Genomic DNA, 19,063 nt, shown 5'->3' with positions numbered 1-19,063 from the left:
TATAGCCGAGTTGCAATCTGCTTGGCCATTTGTTGCCTGCACTCAAACTTTTTTCACCCCCTCCTCCATCTTCACCACATTTTGTTGATTGCGATCCAAGATGGCGTTGTTTTTTTCCCCCGCACTTTTTTTGAAGTTGTTGTGCAAAAAAAAAAAAAAAGTTGTGGCTTGCCTGATTTTACCCTTGACCATGACTATGCAGTCACTTTGACCTTGACATGGCGGCAGATTGTGCATAATAAATAGGGGGCTGGACACCGATGCAGGCGGTTTGTTTGTGGGCAAACAAGGTGTTATTTCCCCGTCTAGACAGACAAGCTTAATGACATGCCATAAATACATAAAAAAGGGGAAGTCGGGCGAAATCCTCTGACCGCATTTCTGACCATCTCTCGGGGCCTTGCATTAACATTTGGTCTCTGCTCTTTTGTCTTTTTGCTCTTTTGACAGAAGTCCTGCAAAAATAGTGCTTCTCCTGCTAGGAGTGCATCGTGAGGTGGACGCTGTGGAGTCCGCAGCACAGGTAGGACGTTGAATGTCTCACAGCGATCAGCTGCATGTGAATATTTAACACGTCGTCCTCAAAAGAAGCATTGAAGGTATGGCTGGACTTTTTTTTTTTTTTTTTTAAACCCCAACAGGTATACATGTGGCAGCTAGTTACTCGTATTTCTATCTCATAACTGTCCTGACAACTTTGCACGGAGAAAAAAATTCAAAGACTTGTTTACACAAGGTTGTTTTAATTACAATCTGTCGGATTATGCACATGCTTGTCGTCTGATGGTGCATTGTTGTACTTATTTCAACGTGTACAAACTTATTCAACAATATAGCTGCGAATGTTTCGTATAGTAGCCACAGAAATTAACAGTTGTGCATGTTAATTTTGAAAGCTGCAGTATTTTGTGACATTGTAAAATAGATTAATTAAAATATAAATTATACAACTCTATTATCCATGATGAAAATCAAGCAATTTGTCAAGTTTGAAACCGAATTTATTAATTTTTTTTCTTGTTCTTAATACTTAACTGCGCATTCTCACCACACAAGTGCTCATGCTGGGGGAAAAAATGGATTAAATGTGTGCAAACGTGAGAACATGTCAACAAGTATACAGAACTGCAGTGTAGTTTTTTTTTGTTTTTTTTTTACTGCCTTGAAGCCTCACCAAATAATAAATTACGTCCTAAAAATTTGTGTGATTTAAAAATCGTACGTCGCGCCCCATATTTTATTTTTATTTTTTAAATTATACGTGCACAAAACGAATGTATAAGTATGTGCATTACAACTACATTGATTTTGTTTTAAATAGTTAAAGAATACTAGTTTCATTTGTAAATATATGTGTGTGTGTGCGTGTGTGAGACTGTGCAGTGCGGGAGGGGGCGGGGAGGGGGTTGTGGGGGGTGGAGCTGCAGGCCTCTGTGAGAGCCCCATGAAAAGGGGGCTGATAACCTCTGGTGGTGGCCAGAGGAAAATATCAGGAAGGGCTGCCTGCTGCTATGGAAGCAAAAATGTGAGCTTTGCACAAGTTGTGATTTGCTCGCCTTGTGTTTATGTTTCGTACTTTTTCCTTTAGAATGGACTCTTTGGAAGAAAAAAAAATGTCCACACATGTAGTTCGCGGCAGAAATGTAATTTTATTCAGTTGAATGAATGCCCATGTTTAGAGTTGAATTTCACTTTGGTTTTCATGCATTCTAATTTATTGACCTTTTAATATAAATGCCAGAAAAATAAATAAATGCTTACTTTTTATATTTAAACAAAATATGTCACTGATTGTATATGCAGAAGGCTTTCAGTTGTGAACTTCACAGTAGATTTTAAAAAGTCCGCTCAGCTAATAACACTTTATAAAGTGTTTTATGGTGTTTAATGGCGCATTGTGGTGTAACATATTGCATTTTAATTTTGTTTGAAAATGCTTGTGGAAAATTTAAATGCAGAAATCCCGTCCACTAAAACGATTTTAAAAAGAAAAACTGTCAACTTTACCATATAGATTTATAAGACTAATTAAAATCTAATAATTTAGTTAAATTATTTGCTTTTGTAAACATGCGTGTTTTTCCCCCCAAATATGAAACTGATAACTTTATTAAAGTTTTTCCCAAAGTGACGGTCAAGTTCAATCTGACGTTGAAATATGGCACGACAAAGGAACTTTATTTATTTATTTATTTATTTAAAATTTTGGAACAATTAAATATTATTAAGCACACTTTTGGATTCTCATAATTTTTATTTTATTTATATATTTCGTCACGCACATGTATTACATATGTTTATGGCCGTCGTTGTTGTCGTTGTGGTGGTTTGTGGTGCCGTTTAAAAGATCATATTTTCAAGTTAAACTTTAGCACTTGCTTGTGCGGTTCCTCCGCCTGCGCTTCTCTCCCTTGGAGGGAGCTCTAAAAGCGATTGCACAAGGCCATAACAACCTGTCTTCACCGAATCAAAGAGAGAAAATGGAAAGAAAGGCCCTTTGTTTGGGGCTATTGCCCTGTCTGGCCACGACCAATGGATTCCAGGAGGCTAATTCCATTATCGAGGAGACGGTGTACTAGACAGTGACCTTGACTGTCTCTATGCTCGATATACTTGGGCTTCTTTTTTTTTTTTCTTCTTCTTCTTTTTTTTTTCGCCCTTAATGAGAGCAAAAGGCAAATGGATCTGTGCGGGAGCCAGGCATGACATCATCCAGAGCGGGCAGGCGATGCCCCGAGCAGACCCGAACTAGTTTGAAAGTCAAAATGCGGACGTTTGGGAGCAGAGTACCGGAGGACACCCAACACATGGCCCTCCTTCTCTCCAAGGTAAAGACTTCAGCCTTCGTGTCTCCTCACGCCCATATGGCTGCTGCTGCTGCCATTTTGTAGTAAACGTCACGCTGGATTCTTTGGCTTCTGCTGTTTATTATTAGAAGGTTTGAAGCGCGACCAAGATGCATTAACGTTCCTCGTAAGAGCAGGGCATTAGCTGTGATTAAAGAAACGCTGCAGCATAGCTCGCACTAGCAGCAGCAGTATAGCGACGTATGAAACTAACCACAATCGACCGAATATTTGCACTTGTAGTTCTATTTATGCCACGTGTAGTGCGATGAGATACAAAATAGCTTGCTCTCAAATGTCGATCGGCGTGCAGAAAAACAAAAAAAAAGTTCCTCATACTGTTTGAACGGATGCAGCAGTTCTCACATAACGGCACATTTGGAGCACGTCGAACACTTTTGAAAGCAAGCAGCAGCCAGCACATACTTGCTAATGACACGTTTGGCACTTATAATTAACCTTACGTTTTTTTTTTTTATTCATTTTGAGTCCTTGCATTTTTAGGCATTTCACGCATTCAAGACAGGCACATAAAAAACAGTGCACAAACTTGAAATGCATTCTTTATATTTAATCTACAGCAGCTGGAGCGTTGTAAAGTATTTGTTTTTAAACTTTGACTGAGCCAAAATAGTCTATTTTGAGTTCAAAACCAAGTTCAGGCAACCGTGAACTTGGCTTGATCATATGCGCGCCGCTTTTGCGATGACAGTTGTTCTTTTATTTATTTATGTATTTATTTTTTATCAATAATACTCATGAACTAATCTGTTGTGTCTAGCTTAATTTGGATAAACGTTATTAATGCAGCAGTTTTTTGTACTTTAACTTGGACTTTTTTCTTTTTTTAACTCATTAATATTATTGTAATCTTTTGTCGTTATTTTATTTAGCAATTTGGTGCCTGTACAAGTGTTGCTGAATTAATACTGCAAGCTATGATGGATTTTAGTGACCATTTGTGAGCCTGGCTGTGAAAGTTCCGTGCATGTGTTTGAGCGTGTTGGGCAGTTAAATGATAAATAGTGGCACGGACGCAAGTCTGAAACAGTCATTTGTTGTTCTTTCTTTCATTTCAAGTTTTTTTTTTTTTTTAATTCAAGATAGCAACATTTTTTTGTGCAAGTTCTGTCGAAGTGACTCCACAAATCAACTAATTAGCGCAGACGGAAACTCTGAATCAGTTAAGTGTCCCCTGTTATCCTGTAAAAATCATATAAAAGAATTGTGAGAGGGATAACAATCCCACCAGAGTTAGTCAGTGGGGCTTTATAGGCGGGATGTGTTAAACTTGTTCATGTGAGGTGTACTATAGAATATTACGTGAAATATACCCTCTTAAAGTAACCTTATAGACCCCCACCCTTTTTTTTTTCTTTTTTTTTTAACAGAGCCACTAGCTTCAACCTGCTGACCCCCCTCTTACTGTAAATACGGCAATGAGCATCAGTCCTTTCTTTTAAAACAAGCTTGTAAAGTTGGGACATCACGTCTTTATGTGACAAGGAATTCAACCATAATTTGCTACAAGATGCCACATGCAAACCCTCATTGAAGAAGAAAGGGGGGGGGCGGTTTCATGAGATAGAGCATTTAACAAAAAATAAAAACTTTTGCCAGCTTGTAAAGGTATTAAACGAGGCCACGGCCAGCTCCTTTTAGTGTGGTAGGTTTAAGAAAAATAAAAGGGGGAAAAAAAGAAAGCAACTGGCTACTTTTAGTCTCGTGACTCAAGTCAAGAAAGAAACAAGATTGTAGAATTTTATAAAAAGGTTTATTGTATTTTTAAAAAGCATATAAAGCTCCGATATAGAGAAGTGAATGTTTTGTTTTGTCTGAGCCGGAGCGAGTGGGTGGTACCCCGTGCAGCAGAAGTTGGCCTAGACACGTGGTCTGTGGGCGACCAATCAGGCGCCCCCCCAGGTTTAACTATGTTAAATGTCAGATTGCAATAAACTAGAAGCTGTTGGTCGGGCCCGCGGAAATGGGCGAGCATAATCTCCTTAATCCGGGGTTTGTGGGACCTTTGGTAAACATCCACACCGGAGACACCTTTTATTTCCCCAATTTTCGAGCCTCGGGGGGACAACTGGCGGGGCTACCGTCTCTCTCTTACCCGAGGAGGGACAACGTTTGCTCCCTCCCGTGGAATCCTTCGGAGCCGTGCAATGGATACTCCCAGTCCTACTTCAGCAGCCCCGTTTCCATTAACCCCTCGTTCAACCGCTCGTGTGAGATCAGCAGAGCCGAGGAGGCCAAGTGTTACTACAGCAACGGCGCCAGGGAGGCGTGCGGCGGCGGTGCAGGCTCCGGCGCGGGCTCCGGCTCCGGCTCCGGCTCGGGCTCAGGTGGCCTCAAGCGGGAGGACAGGGCGAGGGACACATCCTCCTCATCCCTAACATCCGAGCACGGGATGCACGCCGGGATTGGCGCCGCCGCCGTGGCCGCCTCCGGCGCCGCAGCGGCAGCCGCCTTCGCCAAATACGAGTACGGCAACGAGCAGCTGACGCAGGACCCTCCGTCCTGTCAGTCCATGGAGTCCGACTCCAGCTCGTCCCTGCTCAACGAGAGCAGCAAGCCCCCATCCAGCGACACGCAGAGCCTGGTGTCCCCGGGAAGCCATGCGAGCAACATCGCCGCGGGCGGAGGTGGGTGCACATTTCTGCTTTTCACCGTCATACGTGTGCGTTTGGACACTTTGCGTCTTAGCTAGGCTGCACATGCACGAGTGTATAAAAGCGCCAATTAGTGCTGCTAATGTTGTGGAGACTGCAGGAGGACTTGCGTGGTGCGCGCACACACGCCACTAGGGGTTGCCCTAAAAATACTCCACGCGCCATGTGCCTTTTTTTTTTTTTTTCTTTTTGGCGTCCACTCTACCGTGGAGCCAAAAGACAGCATCTTTGTCACCCACGCGTGCATGCACCTCCACTACGACGCGCTTTAATTTAAAAAAAAAAAAAAAAAAAAAAACACACACATTGAGAGTACCGCCCCGCTTGACTTCCTCATACGAGTTTTCTCTCTCTTGTTTTAATGACTTGTAAACGGGATTAATATCTGTTGCATGTGTACTCAACGCTAATTTAACGTGCTCAGAAACTGGCAAATAAAGCAAGCACGGGTTAATTATCACGTTAATGCAACTTTAACTGCGACAATAAAACTTTCTGCTGTGACACAAAGCCCTCTGAAGGAAGATGAGAAATGCACATGATTTTTTATTTATTTTTTTAAGCTCATTGCTGAAGGTCTAAAGATGCTATCTGGCGCAAGAAATCAAACAAATTCCATTAAGCTTCGTCTGACTGCTTCCAGACGCTTCAGTTCTGTGATTTCTAATTTAAAGCAGAGTTCGATCTGTTTCTATTAGAGGTAAATGAAGGTTGAGCATGCTGACGCCCCTCCAGACTCCCCATAACCTTGGAGGTGACCGTGATTTTGCGTTATGCGCCCCCCCACACCCCAACCTCCCCTCCCCTCCCTCCCTCCCTCCTCACCATCTTTCCCCTTCTTCCTTTACCCAGGTGCCCCGTGGTACCCGATGCACACGCGGACCAGGAAGAAGCGCAAACCTTATTCCAAACTTCAGCTGGCCGAGCTGGAGGGCGAGTTCATGCTGAACGAGTTCATCACCAGACAGCGGCGGAGGGAGCTCTCCGACCGGCTCAACCTCAGCGACCAGCAGGTGAAGATTTGGTTCCAGAACCGCAGAATGAAGAAGAAGAGACTCATGCTGAGGGAACAAGCTCTGGCCTACTTTTAGTGCCGATGCGGCCGCAGAAGGTGAATCGACAAAGGCACTTTCCAAAAAAAAAAAAAAAAAGTAAAAACAAAAAGTAGCCAAACCTTCTGTGCTCACGTGGTCTTCAAGTGCATGCACGGCCTCTTCTTCCTCTTCTCAATTAAGCTCTATTAGCCCCTTTTTCCTTTCCTTTCCCGAGCCAGTGTTTGACGTTCAATCATTGCTGTCAGCGCACAAATTTGGGGGAGCGACTCCCCAAATTCGAGGTGTTAAAGCAAAGAGCCAAATTTGAGATAACACACTTAAATGACCTCTTTGGTGCGCGCGCGCGCTTGTGTGAGTGAGTTTCGAACAGGTCCTCTTTTGTTTCATGCTTCATTCAAAGAAAATTCAAGTGGTTGCAACCTCGCAATCATTTCCACGATAATGTGATCAAATGAGGGGAACTTGCCTCTCCACACCAACACACCACTTTCCAATAGTTTGGGCCACGTATTGTGGGCACGTTCACGGTCACGGGTAGGAAGTCTGCAGGACGAGATCCACGCAGAACTAAAACTCGAACAAGATTGTACTGTTTCATTTCTATTACCTCTCAACAATTGCTGCATGGATACAAAAAAAAATTTTAGTTGACTTATAATCGTTCAAAAACTCCATGTGTGCATTTTAAATAATAGGAATATTAATGCATTTAAGGCCTGATGGTGCCATTGGAGCTGGAGATTTTTTTCTCTATAGGCCTAAAACATGATTTCAGAATTTTTGGTGCTCATGATAAGTAGATATGTTAATAAATAATCATACTAATACTATGAATAATGATGATAAAAATAGATGTGTGCTCCCTTATGTCGGGGCGAATGCAGTGCGCCATCTGTCAAGTCTAACGAGTAAACTGTAGCAGTGAGCAGTGTATTTGCAGCATGATATTAATGTGAATTATAAGTCATTATATGCGGGCCACTTTTATGTAGGTGACGTCTCTCTCGCTTTCTCTCTCTCTCTTTTTATTTTTTGTTTTGAAATATTTCCTTCCTTACACGCGTTTTCGTCACCAACAAAGAATGTATAATTATTATTTACGTATTAGGAAGGACGAACGGGCGACGTCATCCCCGTCGTCCTCCTATAGTACTCGTGTATAACTTTGTAAAATGTAATTACACATGTTACTCGATTGTGTGGATCCCCGTCCCACGCAGGGTCCGTTCTTGCATATGTAATAATGGTGCTTTCTGTTATTGATCGTCTTGAACAATAATGTCGCATTCCATATAGCCCATTTGTGGTCGTGTAGGAGTCGGAAATGTCGGCCTATGATATGATACTGCCAAAAGTTTGATATCAACACAAAGTATCCCCAAAATGTTCAGTGTAGTCGTTGTTTGTTCTGATGGTTCCTTTTTGGTTTCGTCCCTCATTTTGCATTCCTTTCTTTGCGCTTGTAAGGATTGCTCCCATTGTCTTGTATAGTAATAATATGAATGTATATGCGTACGGTCTTCAATAAACAGAATATTGCAACGTTCCCTCTAGTCTTGTCATTGGCCGGCGGGATTGTGTGACTGGACCGTGGACCTGTTACATGCTGGCAAATTATACGCGGCCGCGGCGGTCAAGTGGAGATGTGAACAGTAACGGCACATTTGGAAGGATTTGAGGGGGTGTTTTGTCGGCACATAATTGCACATGCTGGGAACGAGGAGCAATAGGAGCCCACACAGGTTGGCCTTGTTTTTATTAGGGCCGCCTTAATACAAAAGGTAACACGACAGAGGTGAGCTAGCAGGACCAGTTCGCCACAAAGGGCACTTGTGGAATTTGTATTTTTTTATTTATTTTAAAATGGCTTATTTTCTATTTGAACTTAATATGGCTGATCTACAAGCCTATAACCGTGCAGCAAAACATGCAACAGCTCTGTAAAGTCAGTAATAGGGTTACACCACGGTGCTTCAAATAAACAGGCCCAGTGGACCAACTTCTCCTTCTTCTTCTTCTTCTTCTTTTTTTTTTTTTTTTTTTTTTTTTGCGCCCGAGATGCGTATTTGCATATAAGCGATGTAAAAGTAGGCCTTCAAAATGTTCAAAGCTCTCCCTACTGGTAAGGAAGAGTAAAGCAATGCAGGATAACTTTCTTTATTTTTTTATTTATTTTTATTTTTTTAGTGCTAGCATGTGTTTGTTTGGCCGTTTGTTGTTTGTTGTTTTTTCAGTCCACGCAGTCATCACGTCCTGCGTACAGCTCAATTGGCTTAATTAAGTCGGTGCTTGTTGACATGTCAGAGCGCGTATCCCTGCGAGCAAATATGTGGTGCTTTACTTACTTTCCTCAACTTAAAATCAACATTTAAAAAAAAAAAAATATTTTCACACCAAAATTTGTTTGACGAAGTTTTGATTCGCCGATTCATTTTCTGGTTTTAAAGTCGATACTAGGCGACGCTGGAGTAAACTTTACATCGAAATTGTAAAAGTTCCACGTCGGAATTTGTTGCTTAAGCACTTTTGTGGGCCGCAGATGATGACAAACAGCTGGAGATCTGTTTTGTCTTCAACAAATCCTCCACGTCAAATTCCTCCTTTCACGTTGAAAACTTAAATCCACGTCACGCGCCCTAATCCCTGGAGAGTTCCACGTTGGGGAAAACAAAAACAAAAAAAACAAAAAAAAAGCAAGTCCTCACTCGCATCTGGTTCAAATGTGATTTCAGGAAAACGCGCGTTTTTTTATTTCAGTAAATAGAAAATAGATGCGCCGTTTTGCATGCAACAAATGAAGGCGATGGAATAGCAACGAGGTGGCTTGGAGTGATTTGAGTGCATCATTCATAGCTGTAATGTTTTGAGCTGTCAAATGCGCAGTTGGCCATGGAAGGAGATAAACTGGTGCCTTCATATTTGTTTGCTGCCGCCTTGTTAAATGGCCCGCAGGAGCGTAATGGATGCAAAATGCTCCATCTCGCTGCTGACTTGGCCTGAAACTCTGGCGGGCAGCTTTCCAAACATCCAAGGTCAATCGAAGCAAAAAAAAAAAAAAAAAAAAAAAAGCTCCACAAACCAGAATCGTTTAATTCACAACACCAAATTCCAGCATGCGCCTCGTGCGATTTAATAGCGTTGACGCTTGTTAAAATGTACAATATTCCCTTTAAAATGTCTTTTATAACCACGCGCCGACTTTAGATGTAGTTTAAAGCTTGTTTTTTTTTTTTTTTTTTTTTTTTTTTTTTACGTGCCACCACTTTTGGACATCTTTGTGGTTGGCTGCAATCTTGATGTCTCAACATGCAGCTTTAACTTGAACTTGTACAAGCAAACTTTGTGCATGCGTCACTTTGGCTGCACTATTTTCATTTCCCCCTCTTGCATGCCTTCTTCCTCCTTTTTTTTTTAAACTCTCCCTCCTCATCGATTCAATCGGGCAGAATCTTAAAGATGAGCTTTTCATTCCCAATGTGGCCTCAGGCGCAATGTGCATGTGTCCTAATTGGCACTATTTCAGCTTGCACCAATAAAAGAAAAGCCTTGAAAAGAAAACAGTGGTCAGCGCGGAGGAACCTTGAGACATCCGGATTGTAAAACGTCGCCGGGGCTTTGCAGGACTTGGAACAATAGCATGCTCGGGACTAAGTTTGACTTTGAGACTGACCAAATGTGTTTATGGCGGCCTGTCTCCACGTCTCAAAGGTCAGTGAGCTTCACGGTGCCCTTCGCAGAGAACTTGTGTGTCACATGGGCTGCGTGGGCTCGCAGTCCCCCCGCCGCTGGAGCTGATCCGCTTGCCCTTTATGGCGCGGAGCTGCATGGCGTGAAAAAAAAAAAAAAAAAAAAAAAAAAAACAGGAAAAATGCACGCCACTGTTGTTCTTGGCCAGCTGTGTGCTTGCGTGCGTGTGTTTGCGTGTACCGGTCGAATTGTTCTGAAACGAGAGCGCTCCATCTCACTTGTCTCTTTTCCAAACTGTCATTTATTGATTTTTGACATGTTAGATGAGTTGTCTGTGTAGATTTCTGAGATGTACCATCTTCTCAACAACTTTTTTTTTTTTTTTAATTATTTTTTATTTTTTATTTTATTTTATTTTTTAATGCGGCCTAAAAAAAAAATTTTTTATTATTAGTTTTTTTTATTTTTTAATGCAGCCTATAGGAGGCTGCCAGGCGTGTTTTTCTAATCGACAGAAAAGAAGAAAAACACGTTTAAAATTGATCCGCCTGGCGATTTTACAATGATTGGCCAATCGATTTCATATTGTGGTTTTATTTTCAGGGCTTTTGGTTTCTAAAAGTAGTGCGACCGCATGCGCCAACTGGAGATGCTGTATAGTGAGTGATCGAAACTATACGTGTAGTTCTTTTCTGTCACTATGTGCGGGTAAATTACGTCTCACTTGTCTCTCATTGCTGCGTCAGGTTTTATTTAAAAATTTTATTTTTCGAGACAGTGCGTGCATGTTCCCACCCAACAAATTCACTGATGGTCAAATTGAGGTGCAACACTCATGTTGACAAAATTTACTTATTTGATGCAGTATATTTCAAATTAATTGAAATTTTATCAAATTTGTGAAAAAGTTATTTCTCGCAAAAGTCAATATCAACAGTTCAATATGCAATTTTTTCAGGTTGCCTTTTTTTTGTTGCTTTGTTTGTTTTGTTTTGCTTTTAATTTTCATTTTTTTTTTGCTTGTTTTGCTTTGCTTGTTTTGTACTTTTTGAGATTGTTTCGTTTTGCGTGCGGGGGGAAGAAACCAATTGGTTGACCCATTTACATTTCGGTTCATGGGATCTTTTTTGCTTTGTCCCTTTAGCAAACGACATTCAGGTATAAAACAATTGACTACAATCATTGCCACCATTTAATGTCCACAACCACCCAGAAATTACAATTAAATAATGACAAAGTTTGAATTTAAAAGGATAATTACGTACGTTATTTTAAAATGTATTTTTAAATTCGAATGCAATAATGATATTCATCATCTTTCACGGGGCCAAGTTGGAATTGATTGTCGTTGATTGATTGATAGAATGATTATTCTATTAATTAAATTGACATATAATAAACCAGTGTAACCTGGCATCCATATATATATATATATATATATATATATATATATATATATATACATAATGTTGCTTTATTATTATTTAATTGTTGTGCGTTCAAAAGTCTTGTCAGTATTGGTCATATCAGCATCTATCATCTTTAGTCATTTGTCATCAATTGCTTAAATAGTACCGGAGATGAAAAAAAGTTGTTCCAAATTATTAAAAATAATAAATAAGTAATGAAAATAATAAAAATAATTTCCATTTTACAATAAGACGTGCAATAGCTACAACCCATTGGCATAATTAGACAAATTCAGAAATGTTTATTGCATAATTTTCCACGAAATTAATTGTTTTGAAAGTATGACAGATCTGTTTGGATGCACGCTCCAAATTAAAAAAAAATACAAAATACAAAAAAGACCCTTTTTTTTCGTCGCCTGTCCAATTGATCGTGTCATTGATTTTAAGTCATTCATAATCAAAATAATGATGTAAAAAAAATTGCACGTGATTTCGGTCAATTTATGTGCTCTATATCGTGGTAAGAGAAATAAACTGGAGATGGCCCATGCACGAGCACACGTCTCTTATCTTGTGATCTTTTGTTGCCTGCACCGCAGAGGCTTCACGCGTGGTGCATTCATGGCGAGCCCAGTAAAAAATCAAAACAAGGCCCTTTAGTGTGGCTTGAAAGTGTTCGCAGCCTCATGCAGCCAAGTTTAACTGGCCGACTTACATCCAATTAAACTTATCTGGGCCATGAGGGGACAGTAAGATGATTACACGGGCTTTCCTCAGTCAGCGTGAGCCCGGCCCTCAGTCCAAGAGCGTGCGTGTGTCTTTTTGGATACTTTGGCGCAGCTCGGGACGCTTTGGGCTGTGGGTGACGTCCAAAAACAGTTTTTATTTTGGAGGACATGGTCTGAGCGACAGGGTGACAGCTCAGATAAGCATTGTAATTACGAGAGGAAGTTGCAATGCTTAAATTCTACAGACGTGCGTTGACGTCGACAACACCTCCACGGAGCAGCTCTCAACAAAGACGTGACGACTATATTGCATAATCGCTGGCATTTTACAGCAAAAAAAAAAAAAAAAGCTTTCAAGCGTGCATGCGTGCTATCGATCCCAGTGGCGAAGTCTGCCATTTTTTTTTTGTGCAAACAGCCTGCGCATTTGGTGCAAAGCAAAGAAAGCATCAGGCCGTCCAGGGTCCTACTGCGAGCCGAATATCAGCTGCTGTGAGTCAGCCATCCAAGGAAATAAACACATGATAAAGCTCATTCTTTGCTAATCTGCGCGCACCAGTGCGGCGATAGGCAGCCTTAAAACCCCCACTAGACAAATATTTCCACGTGATGGACGTTTGCTGCTCACGTTTTGACACATTATGACAAACGCCCCGCGATGTAAATGCTGCGAAAGGCCCATTGGCCGTCGAATTCGTGCTGGGAAGTCACTTCAAGCTTTCGACACATTTTAACTTGTATCTGCAATTTAAATCTTCACATTTTAGTCATTAGTGCGTCACGTGTCTATAATTGCATGCGAACCACGCATATTTTTGTGAAATCATGTGAATACACTTTGATAACAATTCATGTTCTATTAAAAAACAAAACAAAATGAATGACTGTTTTATTGTGGGTATTCCCAACACTGCCAAATATGTGTTCTCAAATATTCCCTTTGCCATATTGTTCGATTAACTATAACTTAACTTATAACTCAATGAGGGAGTGTCACCGAGGAACACTTGGTTTGCTTTGCATTGCGACACTGATGATTGCGTTGTGATGTGCGCGGAATATCTCGTTAGTGACTTCCAAATTCCCCTCATTCTCAACTTTATGGTTTTTTTTTGCAGAACAAAAGGATTTAGTGTTACTACAGCCATTGCGAGTTTTATGGTGGACGTATAGAGGCGATTTTTAGTGGTCAAATTCAAGTGCTGTGTCTGGACAGCTGTCTGCTTTCTTTGTACTTGGATGCATCATGTGAGACCACCTTTTGTCGCTTAGGGCAGTAAACAAGCTAATGCCATTGCCACGTTTTTTTCAGGCATGCAACACTGTGAGCTCTCGGGCAGATTTCGAATTGGGGAATTCTCTATAAACGTGGTTTGGGTTGTTATACGCACATGTGCAAGTTTTGTGATATCAAAAATATTGGGCAATAATTCAAAAGTCTACTGTAGGATTTAGGAAGTGTCCAATAATCATAAACAATGGGCCATTATATTAATTCCACCGTGTGATTGTATCTGTTAGTCTATAAAGAGTGGAAGACTGCCCTCAACAGTACAATTAAAAGTTTACAACGAGTCAGGAAAGAACAAACAAACGCATTTTTTTCAAACCACTCGTTAATTTATTTAAAAAAATAAAAAATAACAGAGAAAACAATCACCCCCCCGCTGGTTAATGTCGACATTCTGCTGCACAAAAAAAAATAAAAATAAAATAAAACAAGATCACAGATGCATCAGCTGGGACTTATTTACTTTTCGAGCCAAATGTCGAAATCGTGATTTTGTCCACAAAGGAGACAAAGTGCACACCGAGAGCTCATTTTTACTCACCAAAAAAAACAATAAATAAATAAAATAAATAAATAAATCAAAATAAAATAAAAAAATAAATCGAGCCATGGCGTATTCTTTAGCAACATTACTTTTTACATTTCAATATACCTGTTATAATAATAATAATAATAATAATAATAATAATAATAAGAGTAGTGAAGATGATGATGATGCTTACAGCCAAATCAAACTCACACCAGGCGAATTGTTGTTTGATTGCGTATTGGCGAGACATTGTGTGCTTCACGCGTTGTACTTTCTGCAACGATTTCCACGTTTCGCCTCCTGAATCAAAGGCAAACCACATCCAAGTCCATTGTACGCAATCACCAAACACATATTCTGCATGGGACAAAAAAAAAAAAAAAAATGTTCCTTTAACAACATCGTTATTATAGACGATGAAGAGCAAGAATCATGCACGTGTTTTCATTTGAGTAGCACCCCCGTAAAATAGCATTTATAAGGAATTAATATGTTGCGTAAAACCCGCTGACACCTGTGTTTAATATTCACTGTGAGTGCAACAGGCAACCAGTATGGAAATAAAATGGGAATCAAACCGCATCATGGTTGCACTGATTGCAGATCAGCGTGAAAGTGCCACAACATGACTGTGATGACCCCGACCTGCACGGAAAAAAAAAAGAATATACAAAACAAAACAAAAAAAGCAACAAGCAAGGTTGAGCATATTTATTATGTTATGGAATTGTTGGCCACCCTGACATGCTTGCAGCCACTTTCCAAAGGCATATTTTATGTTACAGTGTGTAAATGTCAGTGTCAATAATGCTGTGGATAAAATGTAATGTGGTGGAAATGTTAAAGGAGATGACCGGCGCAATAATAAAAATAATAACAAATAATAATCGTGATAACAACACGAGTGGCGCCTTACCTGTAAAACTGCACGACGTGCATATGTGAATGATACTTTCCATAAACATAAACATAAGCCTAAAGTTTCACTCAGTAATGTCAAGTCAAATCAAATCATATGTGTCGGTGCTGATTTTGTGTATGAAAATGATTCGTTTGAAACCCCCACCCCACCCCACCTACACGCACACACACACACACACCCCAACCCCCTGGATGTAACAACCCCAACCACTCCTACACATGCAACTCTTCCAAATTGATATATGACAATATCTACTTTCGATCACGTGTCCGCCAGGCGACTTAGACGGATTGCGCGTCATCTCGCCTTCCCAAATTTTTCTCTAGTGCCGCAGCTCGTATCCAAAACATCTTTATCGACGGAGCGCGAAAGATGTTTAACTCTGTGAACCTGGGCAACTTCTGCTCCCAGACGCGCAAGGACCGCACATCCGAATTTGGGGACAGGACGGGCTGCGCGTCCAACCTCTACCTCCCCAGCTGCACGTACTACGTGCCCGAGTTCTCCGCCGTGTCGTCCTTCCTGCCGCAGGCCCCGTCCCGCCAGATCAGCTACCCGTACTCCACCAACCTCTCTCAAGTGCAGCCGGTTCGGGAGGTGTCCTACGGTTTGGACCCGGCCGGCAAATGGCACCACCGGAGCAACTACGCGTCGTGCTACTCGACGGGAGAGGAGCTGGTGCATAGGGACTGCCTTCCGCCTTCCACCATGACAGAAATGCTCATGAAGAACGAGAGCGCGTACAGCCACCACCACGCACATCACCACCACCACCACCACCCGGGCTCCAATCACCCCTCGGCGGGCTTCTACTCCGGCGTGGCCAAGAACAACGTCCTCCCGCAGGGCTTCGACCGCTTTTTCGAGACGGCGTACTGCAGCAGCACGGACAATCAGACGGACTCTTGTTTACAAAAGGCCGAGGGGGGGAAGCTGCAAAGCGGCGGCGGTGCTGCTGCTGCTGCCGCTGCTGCTTCCGCCGCCGGTGCCGGTGCCGGCGACCCCCAGCAGCAGTCCGCTTCAGCAGGCTCGCTTCCCACAGCCACCGAGCAGGACAAAGAGCCGGACGACGACGACGACGACGCGGAGGAGGAGCACACCAACTCGGGGTCTTGCACGTCGGCCACCAAGGGAGCGGAAGCGAGCGGCACCAAAAGCAGCCACTCCAGTAGGTATAAGCTGTAAAATGGGGGAAGAGGTTAAGGGGACTAGCCCGCTGTTTTGTCGCTCTCATTTTATGTGAACTTTTATAAGCATTCAAAAGGATTTTATTATAACCCCACAAAAGCTCTTTCTTGCAATGAGAAGAATTTTTACGATGCTGAGGCGTTTCAAAACTGACCATGTTATATACACACTCCGTGCTGAGTGAGTCTGTAATTTTTTTTATTATTATAAAGAGACAACGCTATTGTGACAACTTTGATCGTGAACTTGCATTGGGCGTTTTATGAAGGGATTTTCTTTCTTCTTGTTGTGCCCACCGTACATGCGTAAAAGCCAATTGGGCAGAACATTGCTGTTGGCGTCTTGTGAAATGTCTTTTTAAAAACACTGCATGGCTTTTAGCCGCCCAGGCACGTCCATGTTAGACACATGCATGCATGCTGATCCAGCTGAACAGGGCTTTGCATGTGTCAGTTTTATTGGAGGAAATGGGGATTAGTATAGCACCGATCAAACGTGCATTGCAGGATCACTTAAAAAAAAATATATATATATATATATATATATATATATTTTTTTTTAAGTTTGCTATTATTGTGCTAACCCTCCTCCTTAATAACACAGAAGCCATGTTGCTTTCTGCCTCATTTGGAATGCTCTATTGAGAAGTAAAAAAAAAAAAAAAACAATTACCAAAAAAGACAATTCCTTGTTCCCCAGTCACCTGTTTGATAAGAAGTTATTGGTCCTCGGAGGTCTGCAAAGGCCATTGCAAATGTGGCCAAATGCATTTCAACACGAGTGCCAAGAGTGTGTAAATTGTGAGTTCGGCTCCAGAGGAATGCGATGGCACATAATGCGGCGAAATGCTTTTTTGTTGTCGTCAATTTATAACAGATAAACACGTGCTTAGATGCTGTCACTTGCTGTTATTTACTCCAAACGGTTGGCATATTTTACGCTCTTAGCCTCATCCCCAGCGCATCAGCAGCGCCACTTAAAGTCTATTTTTTGTCATTGTTTGCAGCTTATTAATTTTAGTATTCTCCCCTGATGTGTCATAATCGAATCCACTTTTTTTTTTTTTTTTCCACAGGTACCCCGCGCACGAGGAAGAAGAGGTGCCCCTACTCCAAGTTCCAAATCCGAGAACTGGAGCGAGAATTCTTCTTTAACGTTTACATCAACAAGGAGAAACGTCTGCAGCTCTCCCGCATGTTAAACCTCACCGACCGCCAGGTTAAAATTTGGTTTCAGAATAGACGAATGAAGGAGAAGAAGCTGAGCAGGGATCGCCTGCAGTATTTCTCCGGGAATCCCTTATTGTGAGCGGCCAGCGGGCATTGTCACAGTCTCGGTCAGTGGCAGCACCACCGCCGAGGCCCTCCATCGTATCCACTCAAGTCAAACAATTGTAAGCGTGGGCTTCAAAACAATCCTCTAAGGGGGAAGCCTGCGATGTATCACCAACAGTGCAATGTGGACTTTTTTTTAAAAGGCCTGCATGAGGTTTAAAAACAAAAATAAAAGTTGACATTTTTCTTATTGCGTACGGGTGGCGGTGTATTTCTAGCTGGTTCTCAGAAAAAAAAAAGGCCTATCATAATTACAAAACAAAACAAAAAAAATCAACATGCTGTTTATTGATTATGTCTCCTTTATGTTTATTCCAAATGTCCACGTATACTTATTTGTTTTAAAAATGGAATAGTTTGAATCGTTCTTGCGCGGGCAACTGCTGGCTCTTCCCCTCTGGTCCATGTATATAGCATATCATGATAATTATTTCTCGGCCAGAGAATATCCTTGCATACTATTTTCCAAGCTGCGATGACAAATGTGACGTCCAATCTGTAAAATGATACACACCAACACACACACACACACACACATGAGCCAATGCTGCAAATGCACTTGTAAATAAGGTTGAAAGTCTCTCCATCTCCCCTGCTGCTATTCTTCACTACACTGCCCATTCTCCTTTTAACAGCTTTAATACCAATACTCGTTAAATTATTTGGTGCTTTTGATTCCATAGAGGGGGGGGGGGCACACTGTCGACCTGTGTATCAATAATATAATACCTATGAAATAAAGTCAAAGCATATAGGCAAAACTAGCCGACTTTTTGTGCTTCTTGTGTTTCTAGCTGGAGCCCGAAATAGCATCTGAATGTTTACGGCACCCAAATGAGCGACATTCATAACACATTTCGCTCGTAACGCGCTCCCGTGCTCGTGTTTCAAAACCGATTCGTTTTTTTGGTCTGATTTTGTTCGGAGGCTATTTTCAGTCACGCTTTCAAAGGTGCAATGCTGCTTTCAAGCAAAACTAGAGAGACAGAGAGTGCAATGATAACCTCTTTTAGTGCCCACTAAATGGAATCCCCACTCTTGTTGTCCAGTCTAGACACCGCCATAAAGACAGAGGCACTAAATGGCGATTTTTTTCTCTCTCTCTCTCTCTCTTAATTGCACCTTCTGTTCTGGCCGAAAAGGCGTTCTCTTCCGCAGTAAATAGTAAACATGCAAGGCTGCATGTCCGAGGGGGGTATTTGCCAAAAGCTTTCCGCATGAACTCGGACTGTGCAAATCTGAGCACACCCCCCCTCTACACACCTGCGATGCAAAAGCTGGAAACAGTCTTTGCGCAAAAATACGTCATTCATGAAATGCTAACGTTAGTATTTGTTTAAGCATATCGGTGTAAATGTGAGTTAAAGAGAGCAAAGTGAAGATGTCATGTTAGATT

The 19,063-nt window shown here is 41.7% G+C and overlaps 2 protein-coding genes across 2 annotated transcripts; both read left to right on the top strand.

The window, feature by feature from the left end:
* Nucleotides 1-4,599: 4,599 nt before the first annotated feature.
* On the top strand, nucleotides 4,600-6,653 carry hoxc12a (homeobox C12a). Its single transcript, XM_077515259.1, has 2 exons — nucleotides 4,600-5,494; nucleotides 6,374-6,653. The coding sequence occupies exons 1-2, from the start codon at nucleotides 4,831-4,833 to the stop codon at nucleotides 6,610-6,612; spliced, it is 903 nt and encodes a 300-aa protein (XP_077371385.1). The 5' UTR covers nucleotides 4,600-4,830; the 3' UTR covers nucleotides 6,613-6,653.
* Nucleotides 6,654-15,502: 8,849 nt separating this feature from the next.
* hoxc11a (homeobox C11a) lies at nucleotides 15,503-17,738 on the top strand. The gene is made up of 2 exons (XM_077515258.1): nucleotides 15,503-16,313; nucleotides 17,409-17,738. The coding sequence occupies exons 1-2, from the start codon at nucleotides 15,518-15,520 to the stop codon at nucleotides 17,639-17,641; spliced, it is 1,029 nt and encodes a 342-aa protein (XP_077371384.1). The 5' UTR covers nucleotides 15,503-15,517; the 3' UTR covers nucleotides 17,642-17,738.
* The last annotated feature ends 1,325 nt before the right edge of the window (nucleotides 17,739-19,063 follow it).

Source organism: Festucalex cinctus, chromosome 2 (assembly GCF_051991245.1).
Source record: "Festucalex cinctus isolate MCC-2025b chromosome 2, RoL_Fcin_1.0, whole genome shotgun sequence".
NCBI lineage: Eukaryota > Metazoa > Chordata > Actinopteri > Syngnathiformes > Syngnathidae > Festucalex > Festucalex cinctus.
This window is presented reverse-complemented; position numbering and strand designations above follow the sequence as displayed.